Raw genomic sequence first — 16,135 nt, 5'->3', positions numbered from 1 at the left:
AAAACCCCAGGTCCCAAGCATTCTGGATAACAGGTCCCAAACCTGTTAAATGTAATTAATATAAATTAAGTATATTTTTTAGTTTTGTAATCCAAGTCTAAAACCTTGTTGATTTTATTTTTGTTTTATAGTTGATCATAATTTACAAAGCATCATTCACTTTAATTATGCCTTTACAATGCTATTGTGCCACATAATATCTATGAGAAGATGTCCTTGTCATAACAGAAATATTAGTGAATAGTGGTTCCTAACTAAAGGGTTGTCCTTGTCTTTTATATATAAATCTGGTTTTTCATACCCCTAAAAACACACTTGTTCTGGAGAAAATTAACCTACAAGGTGAAAATTCCTTTTCCCATTCCCACTTCCCTGATATAGTTAAGATGTCCTTGTCCTATAAATATGTAATATACAGAGCTCTGACATATTGTTCAAAAAGGAAGAGCATGTGAAACAAACACCCCTGGCCGTATTGATTTCCATATCACATGCATCCGTTTAACTTTGTTTAGTATCCTGAAAATGTGTGGAAAAGTCATAGTCAAATGATAAAGTGGATTGTTAAGTAGAAACTACAAGAGGAGATTATCTACGCTTGACATTCTCAGCCAGGAGCTTGGAAACTAAAGGCAGATATAATAGTGTTTAAAATCCTCAAAGGGTTGACAAAGTGGAACAGACAGATTTATTTGATGTGGTGAGGTCTAACAGAACTTGGGGCTATGCAGTGAACCTTAGAGACAGTGTCGAAAAAAACACGAGGACACTGGTTTTCACTGAGGGATGTAAATCTTAACACCTTCACGATCCCTAAACAACTAGCCTATTCCTGTATCATAATTTTTCTCTTCCTAATCTGACTGCTTTCACAAAAGGCTATAAAAAATACAATAACCTTTTAGACTGGCTGAAATCTAGATAAAGCAGGTCCTTTTATTTTCAAGAGAGAAGTCTGCTAAGATTTTGGACTCTTGTATCATTTAAAACAATATTATAGAAGCATTTAAGAATATGCAGCACGCAGTGGATGAATTCATCTTTTCAGTAATGTAGCTGTAAAATTAATTATGTTGATGCAGCAGATGTAAGGAAAAATGCTGAATGACAGAAAAATCAACATATCCAGCAGCTTTACTTTGGTGAAAGACAATACAGACAATAATGCATTCATTTTCCCATCAATAGCTAAAGCTGGCAGCAATTTAGTAATGGTTAATATAATCTCAAACTAATCTTAAAGCAGTGTTCCTCGGCATGCTCGAGACATTATAAATAATTACTCTTCAAAAAAGATTTCCACTTATAACATGAGCAAACAGGAGACTAAAAACAAAACTTTAAATTAGCAATTGACTAAATGGAAAGCTTCAAGTGACCAGCCAAGAAACTTTTAAAAAGGGTGATTTATTGAACACCCCAATAAATGACTATACAGATTTTTATGCACAAGAATTGGAGATGTGCTAGGATCATTTAGACTTAATAAACTACAACCTGTCCTTTTTCATTTATTATCATTCAGTTTTACCATTTACCTTTGCTTTCTTCCATTTTGATTTGCTCATCTGACTAACATTCTTGTTTTTGCCAATGCTCACCTCATTACCCTCCCTTTGCAGCCCTTATCCCCCATTTTATAGTAATTTTTTCTTCCATTTCAGGTTTCTGAACACACAGGTTAGAATTTCTTTATGAATCTGAGGGGCATATTTGTTAAAGAATAGGTGTCCACTTTTACAAAATTTATCACAGGATATATCTAAAAACCCTATAAAAAAAAAGAAAAACTTCAAAGTTCTCCTTTGGCAAATTTTGGTGAATATATGGTTTACACCATGGTAAATAAATCCTTTTTATCCTAATTTATCAGCAAATGTATTTCCTTTTTGTTTGCCCATGTGATTGTACTTCTATCCTTCTGTAGCCAACTGAATATAGAGCATGCATATTTTCTCCTTTGACCTAAAATAGAATCTAGGGATTTAGTGAAAACCATCATTTTGGATCCAAAATGTAAAACCTAATGAAATAGGAGCTAATTTTTATTGTATCCACAAAATACCCCCCCCAAAAAAAAAAATCTTTAGCTGTCCAGTCACATGATATTAAGGGGCAGATTTACAAAGCTTCACCTGTGGTCCACTGTGATTGTCCTCGGCTAACACTGAGCATTTTTATTCTACTATTTGACTTCTGGATTCCTGACTACATCTTGTTCCTGGCTCCTCCTTGTGTTACTTCTTCAGGTTCTAAATATAGGGTTTTTGATCTTCTGATTCTGACCTCCTTTTACTGTCTCAAGTTGAGACTTCTGTCTGAACCCCTCTGCTGGTGCCTAGATTCCTGAATATTTACTGACTTGCGCTAAGGGATTTCTGGCACTCATGCTTTTTATTCAGCTGAGCTCGTACTGTTCTCACCCTCAGAGTTTATCCCCCAGTGGGAAGCTTATCACCTTCTCAGTCTCCAAGGTATGGGGCGCTGCCCCTAAAGTTTCAGACTAGGAGAAATCCTGAATCAAATCTTTAAATCAATTTGTTCAAAGTTTCATGACAGATGATAGAAAAAAGTTTCTTCCAGATCTGTCTGTCTAGAAAAAAACATTTTCCATTTACCAATAGCATTAGTTTTTTATGAGAAACTTGCAAAGGCTAGGTAAAGTGTCCTACTGACTAAAAGTACCTTCCTGTTTCCCTACTGAATAATTGTATACATGCATTCTAAAATGATTTGTTCTTTATTGCGTTTCCTGCCTCACTGAATTCTTTACTTTAAAAAAATTTTGCAATATTTTAAACCCTAAAAATATCCTGTGGTTACTTTATTTTGCAATAAACATAGCCTAGACATAAATGTGTTATAGCTATATGTGTTATTTTTATACATAAATATATTATTTCTTTGTAAACCAGGACATAAAGGTAATTACAAAAATAAAATGTAAGAGATAGAATTGCATTTAGTAATTGTGCAAAGCCCTCTAAGGCAGGGATCCCCAACTGCCGGTCCGCGGACAAGTGCCGGGCCATGGGCTACTTTCTAGTGGGTCGCCTCTGTTCCTGGCTGCGCTGAATATGTGCGTTTAAAAGCGCTCGCGCACACCGCCCACCCACCCCCCGGTCCGTGGAAAATTTTACCTGCTTGCCACCGGTCCTTGGCACAAAAAATGTTGGGGACCAGTGCTCTAAGGAATACAGTTACATAATAATCTTGATACTTCATTATTCAAATATAGATGGGAATAACATTAAGAGGCCCATTTATCAGCATTCTCATTTTAGTGGTTTTAAAAAGGTTTTTGAAACCACAAATAAACTCATTTCCTCTAAAATCACGAACGGAAAAATAAAAAACAGGAATGAATAAAAATGAGTAAAAAAAAAAACACAAAAACTGAAAAAACATTTTTGTTGCACAAATGAAAGTGCCAACCCCCACAGAAACTCTAAAACCAAAAAGCAAAGAAAAGTTGGGCAAATTGAAAAAAGACAGCTGCAATTGACTTCTACATGACCTCAACACCTTTTAGATGGCATATTTTTCTTTTGGATTTGTCACAGTTTCGACAAATGATAAATGGTTGTATTTTTGCACAAAAGAATACAAATCGTGAAAACAAACACAACCTTTACACGAGTAAATAGGCACCATAGTATATCCTTAATCTTTTGGCAGATGTAGATGGATGAAGAGAAACCAATTTTCCTTAGTGGTGTATGTGTTTTATACTGTATATTGTTGGGGGACCACTCCTAGGTAGTAACAGCAGCTCCTTTATACAGATTAGAGACTGGTACACAGGGATTCAGTCAGATCTTAGCTTGATTATTTATTTCACATAGAAGTTAGATGAAGTTAAAGTTCTGCACCTTTTTATTTACAGGTAAGGGTAATCAGACGTCACACCCGAGCAAAGTCTGATTTTCACAGCCCCCGTGCTCCTTCATAGAGGTTTCTGGGTGGGATATAATGTCTACGGTTGTCCCTGTAATCATGCTACATATGACTTGCAAAAAATATGGACTCCCATCCACTTCTGCAGTGATAAACACTGCATTTGCAAGGTCCTGAAGCCTAATTACCTACTTAGGCCTTAGTAGCTATAAGGATGAGTGAATTTTCACTTGGTATGAACTAGTGGGGAAATTTGCATTTTAGAGTTTTTTTGGCACAGGAAATCAAAATGTGATTTTTTTTTTATTGTCATTTTAGTGACTTTATTTGCATTGACAAAAACTGTGGCCTCTCATTTTCTTATTTATTTTGATGCAAAACATTCATTAAAATAAGTTTGTGGTGCTTATGTCCAGTTTTCTATATTATTGTCCAGTTTTCTATATCCCGCTCTTCTTTGGGTTTTCTCATCTTCCTTCAGGTTTTCTCGGCTCCTTCCATCACCGCTGTCTTTGGATCTTTAACGGTTTCTTCCTGCGCATTTGTCTTCGGCTCTTTTCAGCTCCTTCAGGCGCTTTGGGTCATATCGGTCCTTCGTCGGTTTCCGAATGTCTGCAAGTATCGCAAGATGTGAGTATGGCATAGCAAGCCATTTCAATTCAAATTTAGAATGAACAGAGTGGGTGCTGGTGCTGCTCAGGCTGTGGGCCACAAAAGTTACACTGGTGCTGCTGTGCCTTTATCTACTACTCTACAAGCTTTACTTACTGCTCCAGGGACTTACCAAGCTTGGTTTTTTTAAAAATGGAGCAGTAAGTAGAGTAGTAGAAAAAGGCACAGCAGCACCAGCATGAGCAGCACCAGAACCAACACCCATGACAAAAAGAACTAAGATGCCCCGAAGCGCCTGAAGGAGCTGGAAAGAGCCAAAGACAAACGTGCAGGAAGAAGCTGGGAAGATCCAAAGACAGTGGTGATGGAAGGAGCCGAGAAGACCCGAAGAAGAGCGGAACGCTTAAAGGCACCACGGGAGATTTTGGTAAGTATCCGGGACAGCAGGACGTCGTACAAAAATAGGACATCTGGGGGTGTGGCCACATAGTGGGCGTGGCTATTAAGCTGGCCATACACGCACCGATACTATCGTACGAAACCTCGTCGACAGATATCGCAGGAAGCTGCTGATATCGGACGACTCGCCGATCGGCCAGGTTAGAAAATTTTGATCGGGCGCCATAGTAGGGGCCTGACCAAAATCTGCCGTCAGGGCTGAATCGGCAGAAGGAGGTAGAAATCCTATTGTTTCTACCTCCTTATCTGCTGTTTCAGCCCTGACAGTGTGTGGCGGATCTGACGATGTTTCCTGCGACCATCAGATCGCCATGTGTATGGCCAGCTTTAGCAGCTACTTTTTCATGGCTATTAAAAGCACTGTCTGTTTTACCAGCCACAGCAAGTAGCTGCTACTAGTAGCTCCATGTGTCTTTACCCTTATAAGTCTCATTTTAATATTTTTATAGCACATCCTAATTCTGTTTTAGGGCTTCCAAGCAGGGTTTTAGCCTGTGTTTCACATTTACTATGTTTCCTTTTTTAATGGGTTGAATTGTTATTGTTAAGAGTTTGTTTCTTGCTGCAGCAACACACAGAAATATATAATTTGGAAATGCACACCATTAAGTAAGTAACATTAGCTTTTCAGACTGCATTTATTTCTGTTTGTTATAAAAATAAATATGTTTGAATTATGCAAATTGCATCCCCAGCTGGGTGATATTAAAAGAATGAGTGATAAAACACAGACGAGCCATTCTTTGCTTTGCCAAGGTTAGTTAACTCCCTGACATTAATGTATTTACAGAAATGTTTTTTTTATTGGTTCATTATCTTGCTATTTTGCATCTCTGGAACTGAATGTCCTGTACATATGTTTAAGAAAATAAATGAAAGTTTTTGGTTATACTTAAGATAATATATTACTAGTTCAACCTGAAAATATTTTAGAAATGTAAGAATTCCCAAGGCGGCCCTAGCCCTTTCTAATAGCTGCAGAAAGCTGTCGGATGTATGCCTTTTTATGGATCATGAAACTGCATTTTTGATATTCATTAGGTCATAAATTATCTCCTCAATTACACTTTTGGTGGTTTGGTGCTAAATTAACAATGAAATAATATTCAACATTATACCTGTTCCAGTAAGTGCCCAAATGTCACAAAGGAGCAGGTAGTAAGGAACCTTTTACATGTTTTTAGTTATGCACCTGGTTGCTTGCAATTTGGTGTTTAGGCTAGCAGAAAAGTGCCAATTGTAATTAAGATATGGGAAAATAAATACACTGCTAAAGTTCATTAATGTGAAAACTGAGAGCTTGCATAGTACTGATCTGATGACAGGAATTGTACTTGCATCCAAGTGACCACAAAAAAGGTCAAAGCCCAGCATCTCTTCAGCATCTAGAGGCAAAATGGCCTACTGGATCACCTTACCATTACACTATTTCAGATGTTTAGTATTTGCACCTGTGTTCTATGCTACTGTGGTTTCTATAAGGCTAATGCCACATGTAGTGTATGGAGTGTATTTTTGGCAAGAAAACACTCCATATGCTCAAAAACGCCCCTCCCTGTGAATGAATGCAATACGCTCGGGTGCAGGCACATGTAGCCAATATCTGCCGAAAATTGTGAAAAGTCTAGTGTTTTTTGGTGGGTGTCGGCTACATGTGCCAGCACCCAAGCGTATTACATACATTCGGGTGCAGGCACAAGGTAGGCTGAATTTACAGTAACAGGGCGTATTCTCACTTGCTGAGAATTCACCCGTGTGGCATTAGCCTAAGGGCTTTCTGCTTCCAGAACTAGACAGAGAGGTGCTAATGAACTGGCAATAGTGCTAACCTGTGGATAACAGAAAAGAAACTGTAAACTAAAATGTTGTTGCCTTCCTACAATTTTATATGTATTGTCCACCATGTGAATGTATGCATATGCAGAATTCTTTTTTACAGTAGATATTAAATAACACTAAAAATTCCTCTTAGGATACATAGTGCTGCAATATGTTCATGGCATGTGGCTATTCTTCACATCTAATTGTAGATGAATAAATGTTATTATTATACAATACTATTTCATATTTAAATTCATTAATTTTGTAAAGAAAAAAAAATAACTTAATAGAAGCAAAAAAATTCTTCTAATGTATAAGGCAAATAACCATGCAAACATTCTTAACTGAAACAGAGAGAAATACAAGTCTATTAAAATTATGGAAGAGTCTGTACATTACTGCAACAGAATAATGTTTTCACTGAAAAATCTCCAAGGACTCGCACTCCTTTCTGTTCAGCATTATTTTGAACAGGCTTAGTGTGGCCTCGGCCTCTATGACTTATTGAAGAGAATGATTCACAAGGACAACCCGGTCAGAGAAAGCTGAAAATGAATGGTCCCTTTGGGACGCCTAATGAAATAAAACTTAACCAATTACAGGTCTGTTGCAGGACATTCATTTCTTAATTGGACTCGGAACTGTCAACTATCTGCAATCTAAATATTTCAAGTAAATGGAATTCTTCGTTTTTGCCTTTGTATTCATTGTTTCTGTGAGTTAAGCTTGAGACAAAAACTGTACTGGAAACAATTGTTGTGCAAAACATTATTATCCTGATGCCTTATTTCCCTCTAGGCACAATGTCAAAGTGACTTACTACTGGTAACAATTCATACGCATTATGAAAATTATTTTTTTATCACCATCCAGTTTACTCACATATAATAATACTGTGCTATTAATTACATGAACTTAAACAATTTTAAAAAGTGCTGACCCATTGTTGGCACTGGTTATTTTCAATAATTTATTTTCAGTCTTCTCTATTGTGTTTCTTACAGTATAACTACATTATAGCAATATACTTTAGATAGATTTTGGATAGCACTTTAATTTATTGTTTTTGTTAGACATTTTATTAGGCATTTTGAATGAATTGCAAATGTATTTAAGCTACTTAGACATTAATAACAAGTTTTCATATTCAGCAGCACTTTCCAATAGAAGGATGTATACATCAAACATATAGACTACAAACAAATATTGAGCAATGCAGAAGGTAAAGAGGGTCCAGTTTATTAGAGATTACAGTCTACATTAATTGTAGTAAAGCCACTTTGAAAACTCTGACTAACTATAATAACATAACAGTGAAATGCTTGCTACAAAGCTAAAGAGCTTTGCCTTTTGAACACCTTTTAAAAGAAGCTAAAAACCATTAAACATGAGAAGCAAATTGCATGGTGTCATATAACCATTAGTAACTTTTGTAATACGTATTAAAGATACATGAGTCTTAGCTTTAAAGCAGCGTAGGAGTATGGTTTATAAAAATGACATCATTCACATCAGACTCTGCCCCAGTGTAGCGTACAGAGAAAGGTCTATGATCAATTTAATCATGAGCCAGTGTGTGGAAACAGAAATTTCCAAAGGAACAGGTGATTCTGGCCCTCATGTTGCCCTGAGGCAGCTTTCATGATGCCGGCCCCTCTCCCACATGTATCTCTTCAATTTAGTAGTGGGTCAAGGGGGGCTACATCACCAGTGCAGAGGGCACTAGTTTCCTCTATGCATTAGAAAGGACAAATGTCAGCTCTTGCAGTTTTCAAGATTGTCTTTGTCTGCCCCTGGTAACTTGCTTGGAACTACCATCTGAGCCAAGGTTCTCACCCTGCATCATGGCAGGAGCACCCCTGCAGAGGACACCCACACAAGCACAGCAGAACAAACAAACTCCTAGCAGATAGTGGCTGGAATTGAACTGAGGACCCTATTTCTGCAAGTCACCAATACCATTGTGCCTTATATGTATTCAGAAAAAATTAGCAAAACTGTGGAAAAATTAATGAAATGGTTCAAAACTCATGAAATGCGGGTACTGTGCATGTTTATTTGACATAATTGTGCCGGTTTTGATGGGACCATGCTTTTTTTTTACACAACCTTTTTTTGTGTGCCTGTGCCTTTTTTTACGTGACCGAGTCTTTTTTTCATGGCAAAATTTTGTGGAAATTAGCTCATCACTAGTAACGGATTTTTTTTTTATAATGGGGGGGATAATATTGCATAATTGATTTTTAGAAAACAGAAATTTTAATCCATTTTCTTTTGTTGGTTAGTTTTACTAAAGCATGAACATCTATACTGAATGTCACAGTCAGAGATGCCACTTGAAAATGCATGTGACTCAAGGTGTAACTAAAAGGGGTTACACACTCTGTCTTTCACCTGCCTTACACACAAGTTACGCTAAAGTAATGATGCTCCAAAGACACACCAACACCCACAAAACTCACTGCCACTATCTACCCTTAATAAAATTAACAATGTGGTAGAAACCTAGGATTATTAATTCTTTGCTCTCTATAACTGATAATACTTCACTGTTCACAAATGTATCAAACACTCTCTCACCCTAATCAGGATTTGTTCCTAGTAAGTCAACAAGCATTTCAGCAGCAAGAGTGTTAAATCAAATTCACACAATTTCTTTATGCAAGCAGTCAACTGGGTGATTGGCATGCAAATGGATAACTATTCCTTTCAGCACACAGAAAGACACACTGGCACACTCTTTCATACAGGCTTAGGGTTTTATAAAAGTAACAAGGAAAAAATGCATACATTTATGTTTAGTATTTAAAAAAATGTTAAAAAAGAAGACATAAATAAAATATATATAATTGTAAGATAATAAATACAATAAAAAGAAATAAAACACAAAGAAACCTTATACATACCAAGAATTTCCTTTTGTGTCCAAGGCAAATGTTTTGAAACTGGCCATACAATCCAATTTGGACTCTTACATTTTCACCTTTTCATTCCCTGCTGGGATATTGCCCCTTATGCATGAGGTAGGTGTGCCCAGGGTATCAGACCAGTTTCTGCAATATAAAATTGGTTGCTAGTACCAAATATCATATAGGTATGGGCATGCTGTGTTCTATAGGGGGGCGGTCAAACATGAAAGGTGTCCGAAGTTTCAATTCCCCAGAACCTAACTGGTGTGTATAGGGTTGTGTATAGGGTTGTGTATAGGGTTGCCCTGTTTAGTATAATTAGGAAACATGTGATACCCTCATAAGCAATATGCAATTTATGTGTGTGTGTGAATCTTGAAGTCGTAGGGTATATGAAGCCCATTCTAGAATCCATATACTTACTATAACTGACCCCCCCCCAGCTCTAAATTCACCAGCCCCTCCTTTGATTAGTAGTTCAAAAGAATCATTCTAATTTCACTTCCTGCCCAAATGCTGTGGCTCTGAAGTAGCTTTTGGCCCACCAAGTGTACAATTTTTAAAAAACACGGTACATAAAATTATAGTTATTTCAGAATTGTTTGAATGTCTCCAAAGATATAAGCTACCATGAGCATCTAGAAAAACTGCACTCTAAGTTGGCATATATTTTGTTGGAGGTATGCAACAGTACTTCCGCATCAAATATTTAGTTGGTGATTTGCTGAAAGTAATAGAAGCCTAACACAGATGATGCTCCAGAATATTTCTTTGGTTGTTTAAAAATAATAAAAAAAAAACACAAAAAAAAAAAATTTTTTGTTGTTGTTGTACCTTAAATTTCACATTTGTATTTGAGTTCTTTTAAGAATAAAATTATGGGATGGATTCTCACAAACCTTTCCCAAAACATGCAGAATACTAAAGGTTTGTTCCCTCAAAGATCATCAACAGTCAGAGGTTAGCCAAGCTGGCCAGATGCCCTAAGCAACCCTGCTGGCACTTTGCCCCCACATCTGCTTCCACCTTCCTTCCTCCCTGCCATTACACAGCGTGTAAAGCTCACAGACAGCGTGCAAATGGGGAGTAAGAGATCCTGGACTAGGGGTTGGCTAGGTGCCTTCCTAGCACCCCCACCCTGTTGCGCCCTAGGCAGGTGCCTCTTCTGCCTACCCCTAGTTCTGGCCCTGCCAACAGTTAAGTGTTCCTCTGTATCTTCACTTGGTAGTTGAAAAGGTGTGTGACATTCTAATGTTGCCTGTGGAAGTGGCAAGTTGCCATGAAACCTGACAAACATTTTCACTACTCAGTGTGATATGATCCCACATTTTTTTTGATGGGGGTGAATAAGCACTGCCTATTTCTATTCTTAGGTATCTATCTACATAGTAAGACCTTTTTGTCTCTTCCCTTGACTGGCAGATGGCAGGTTTATCTTCCCCAGTGCTTGCATCTTGCATTGTTAATTACATTTACGAGAATTATATTGACCACTTTGAGCAGTTGAATTCAATTTATTTTTGTTTTGAGTGTTAGAGTTCAGTGGCGGTGCTGAACTTTAAAACCTTGTTAATACAGAAAATCCCTAAAAATCCCTATAAAAAAGAATAAGCCTTGCACAAAGCTCAACTACTGGACTCTCTGGATTAGACAAATCATCTTCTGTGTTAAAGAGTAATGCTTAACAATTGTAACATGTATGAACTGCTCATTCTATTTGAATGGTCATCAAATGGAATAGTCTTCTGCGTGTATCCTGTACAGTAAGTTATCTCACATTATATCCATATACCTAAGACGCTAATATCTCTGTATTACCTAGATGAAGTAAATAGCTGGTCTTTACGCTCAACTGTTACTTCAGAAGTGTTATGTTAAGTATGTCTATTTAGACATATTGCAGAGTAACTTGGTAGTTTCTGAATAAGATTAATCGAGTCCTGACTTGGGGGGTGAGGTGCAAATCCTCTTCTACAGAGAATATAGACACAACCTGTTAGGGAGGCTACCAGATCAAGATCCACTATGTATAAATAGTGGCTATGTTTGATGTCCCCTACACTAGAAATCTACAGATTCATTTTTGTAATGTGGTCTGTACATAGGGAAAGTGTAAGGTTGGAATTATGAAGTGCTGCAAGGTGGTTATTCTATATATTTAATAGTAAATATTTCCATTAATTACTATAAAAGATGTTTTTATCATACACACGGAACAATTGTTTTCCACAATTTCAACAAATCATTGTATTGTACTGTCATTATATTTGTTTAAATAATGCAGCACATCCTTAAGCACTTAAGCATGACTCGAGTGTGAACTGTCCAGCCAAGGTTTACTTAGGAAGTGTAATGGAAGTGTGTGGATATAAAGCATTTTAGAGACACAGATTCATCACACCATAATGTGAAAAGTAGACCATTTTGTTGACTATTATGAACGCTGTTTCTTTTCCATGAACATGGAGCATTAAGTTTGCACAAGGTTTACTACTACTCCCCTTTTATATATGCACCCACAGAATTATAAATAACTCTTAGGGGGAGATTTATTAAGACACGAACGCTCGGAGCGTTCATTCGAACTCGGCGAGCGTATTTTCGACGATTTTTTTCCCGCTTGCCCGACTTTTTCGTACGCCCACATGAAAAATTCTGAAAGGTTCTGCCGCTGTTTACAATCGTTCGGTACAAAAATTTCATGACTTTCGGATCGCCAATACGATATTATTATGACTAATACGATTTTTTCTTAAGCATTCTCGTGATATTTGCGATCTTCAGATATTATCATATCCAATCCGAATCTTTCTCATTCAGGATTCAAACTCGTCATAATAAACACTTTTTAATTGATTGTTAGGCAAGTAATTATGGCTTGAGTAAAAACAGTTGTGGTAGAGTTACCAAAGAAAAAAGTAAAAATGTGAGTTTTCCCTTTAAGTTCCCATAGTGGAAGATGTAAGCTTCAATTGAGATGTTGCTTAACAGAGAATGTTTTCTCTGTTTAAAGGACTTTGCGATCTAGTCTGGGATCCTGTAGTGTTCTGGAAGGAACAGGCAGACCAAGTGATTCATTCCTCTAATCCAGCTCACATATTGGAGCTTACTTTCCACAGGAAGGCTGTTTTGTGGAAATGTATTTAATTGTACTGAAAATGTGTGGAAGGTCTCTTAGATAAGGGCAAAGAGCAGGAAGGCTGCCTGTCTGTGTGAGGAACTCCCAGAGGGTTTTTATGTGTTTTTATTAAAAACTTCACAAGTAAGAATTAACATAACTAAGACCGACATGCCGGCCAATAATTTCAATTTACAACCAAAATTCCCCCCCCCCCCACTCAGAGGGGCAGGGGGTGCTGCCTGTCACTGCAAGGAGCAGACAGAGCCATTCACAAAGTGACTGAGCAACTGAGTGTCTGGGAAACTGAGAGTGAGTACAGGGGGCCTTAACCATTCCCATTTTCCAGGGGCCCGTTGTAGAGTGAGAACTCATCTAATGTGTGAAGGTAGCACCCAGAGGTCAGGATTTGTGTTTTGTATGCTGAATTGGCCATTCCTGTGTTAAATAAACTGCCTTAAAGTAAAGAGAGTGTCTGTTGTGGATCCCGCAAGTTCACACAGTATAGTGTTGTTTTCCTAAAGATTATTTAGATTGACCTGTCCAGCATTTCCATGGAGGAGAGACTGTTCTCATTTGTTAGTTATTTCATTGCTTACCAAAGTGTTTACATTAAAGTGATACTGACACCAGAAAGCAAATCTTTTTTTACATCTATCATAACGTTGTCTTTGCAAGAACTTTATAATTTTGCCATAAAAATATCTGCCTGAGGCTTTTACATAACTTGTCTGATCCCCTGTGTTCCTCTATGAGGGGGCTGCCATATTTGTCCGTTAGCATTAGAAGCTATAACTGACAGGCTGAGAAGGGACAGTCAGGTTGGCAAAACAGTCAGGTTTAGGAACTTCAAGTAACAATTACTTACAAAACCAAACCTGTCAGCGAAAAACTGTCAACATTCCTGTCAGTATCACTTTAAGAGAGTATATTTGTATACTCCATATGATTAGAACAACTACGTTTATTTATTAGGTATTATGGTTTTCCCATGCTTGTTTTCATGCAAAAGTATCTTGCAGTATTTTTTCCCCAAAATATTTAATTACATAATTACGGCGGGGAGATGTGCCTGACATGTCAAAATGCATATGCACAATTTGATGAATGGGACATAATTGCACTGAAAATTCTCAGAGTTCGGATTGCGTCATTTGTGGCACTTTGCACCAACATTAATTTGTGGTTGTAAATAAGTCCTTTTAAATCAACATTATTCTGATTTCATATCAGAAATTGCTGAAGAAAAACCAAAAAAAAACAGTGGCCAATCTGTATATCTGTACTAGATTTCTTATTCCTATTGTTTACTAATTGTTTTGCTTGATACTATAAATTATTATTACCACATTTATAAAATGGCAGAATATTCTGTATACTGTATACATTCAATATATAGGTTGTATAAAAAGTACAATTGATAAGATACAATATACAGATAAATAATGAACAGTTTTTTCCAATATGTCATCTATAGATCAACATTGTGTAAAATGAACACATCTTGTGGGCAGAAATTAAAATGTTGCTTCTCACCTTTATTGTATTATAATGATTTGCTACAATCTGTTGTTTACATTTTATTTTAATTTATTTCAAATATATGCAGAGTATATCTTCACAATATAGTTTCTGTCAATCTGTAGGCTTACATTTAAATCACGAAAAGCATTAGTGCTTGCATTTTCTCTCAGTATATTTGACCTTGTTTTTCATTGCAAAAGAATGTATGTATTGCTAGTTGCCAAATTTTCCCAACATCATCACCTGTTGCTTTCCTTTGTATAAGGCAAACACATTGGCAAGAACTTCCTACGCTTCATAACAACAGATGGCTCTGATACAACTTTACAAATTATTTCTGTTTCTGATTGTTTCCTTTTTATCCAAGTACTAACTGTATTAATTACTTTTTTGTGTTTTTTTAAGCTAATTCCATCATTGCCTCCTGATTTCTTGGCAGGGGAACATTTGCGTATCTGTCCTCAGGAATACACATGCTGCACTTCTGAAATGGAAGACAAGTTAAGCCAACAGAGCAAATTGGAATTTGAAAGCCTTGTTGAAGAAACAAGCCATTTTGTCCGAGCTACTTTTGTGTCATGGCATAGAAAGTTTGACGGTGAGTACTATATTATTAAATGTTGTATTTGATAACAATATTTGATACACATAATTAATCTAGTAACAATAACACCAATATGTTATAAATGCCTTTATTAAAAATTAGAAAAGAGAAGGAGGGAGTATTTAAAGCCATTTCCTCCATTCTAATATTTTAAAAAAAAAAAAGAGTTTTTGGGGAACAAGTGTTGTATTAGTAGTAGCTGTGTTAGAACACAACACCATGTCAGTGTTTTTGCTCAATGAAGATGAACAAAGCAGCAAGGATTTGTTTTGAGGGAACATCTGGCATTTGAAAAATCTAATTTTTACCAATATTTGTAAAACAAACAAACAAAAAAGCCTAAGAAATAAGGAAATGCCTAATTGACTTCAGAAATGTTTTGGAAGTAAACATTGAAAAGGGAACTTCAGACAGAAAAACAAAAATTGATTCTTGGGTTCCCCATACTTAAATAAACTCACCAGTGTAATTCATTTAAAAATGGTGCACCTAAGAAATACCTGCTAAGGTTTGTCCCCCTGTGCTGTTAGAGCCATTTCTAATGATCTTCTGATTAGTGATGAACCGATTTTTCGCCAGGCATGTGTTCACAGAGAAATTGTGAAATGATCAGCAGATCTGAAAGCCAAAAATTCCTTTGCAGCACAGCCAGCCAGCAGTCAGAAGATCATTACGAACTGCTTTCAAGGAACAGGGGAAAACTATTGCAGGTGTCTATTAAACACTGCACATTTTTAATGCAAGAAAATTGGTAATTTATGTGGGTAACCCATTATTTTTATTTTTTAACTATAGATCCCCTTTAGTGACTATTGTTGTAGTTCTAGTATAGGCAAGGAATGTAATTTTAGTCTGAGTTTGTGAAATGCATTGAAGTCAAGGGGGAGGGGGGGATTTCTAGTTACGCCACTGGTCGATGGGGTTTTTTTCCGCAACAAATGTTTTTGTGTAAAATACAATTAAGTCAATGGGTGTTTACGGCAACTTTTTCTTGCAAAATTTTGCTGTGATTTTGTGAAAAAAAGAGACCAATGCCTGACAGAAAAACACCAGGCCTGGCAGACAAATTCACTCATCTACTCAAGCATCTACTCAACTGTTCTGAGCCATGCGGTACCATCCCCTGTGATTTATTAGAATACAATGAAAAGGCAAAGATCTGGTTGTTTGCATTGAAAACAAATATGATTG

General features: G+C 36.8%; 1 protein-coding gene across 3 annotated transcripts in view; it reads left to right on the top strand.

Annotated features, from left to right (window-relative positions):
- The window catches only part of gpc6 (glypican 6), a 574,948-nt gene that overhangs the window by 128,305 nt on the left and 430,508 nt on the right, over window positions 1–16,135 (top strand). For all 3 annotated transcript variants that reach the window (XM_018091653.2, XM_012957513.3, XM_031897065.1), the window contains one exon: window positions 14,780–14,938. In XM_018091653.2, the coding sequence (XP_017947142.1) occupies window positions 14,780–14,938 (159 nt within the window). The remainder of the gene's footprint in view (window positions 1–14,779; window positions 14,939–16,135) is intronic.

This window comes from Xenopus tropicalis, chromosome 2, assembly GCF_000004195.4.
Source record: "Xenopus tropicalis strain Nigerian chromosome 2, UCB_Xtro_10.0, whole genome shotgun sequence".
Lineage (NCBI taxonomy): Eukaryota > Metazoa > Chordata > Amphibia > Anura > Pipidae > Xenopus > Xenopus tropicalis.
The sequence above is the reverse complement of the archived record's forward strand: the minus strand, read 5'-3'. Positions and strand labels throughout refer to the sequence as shown.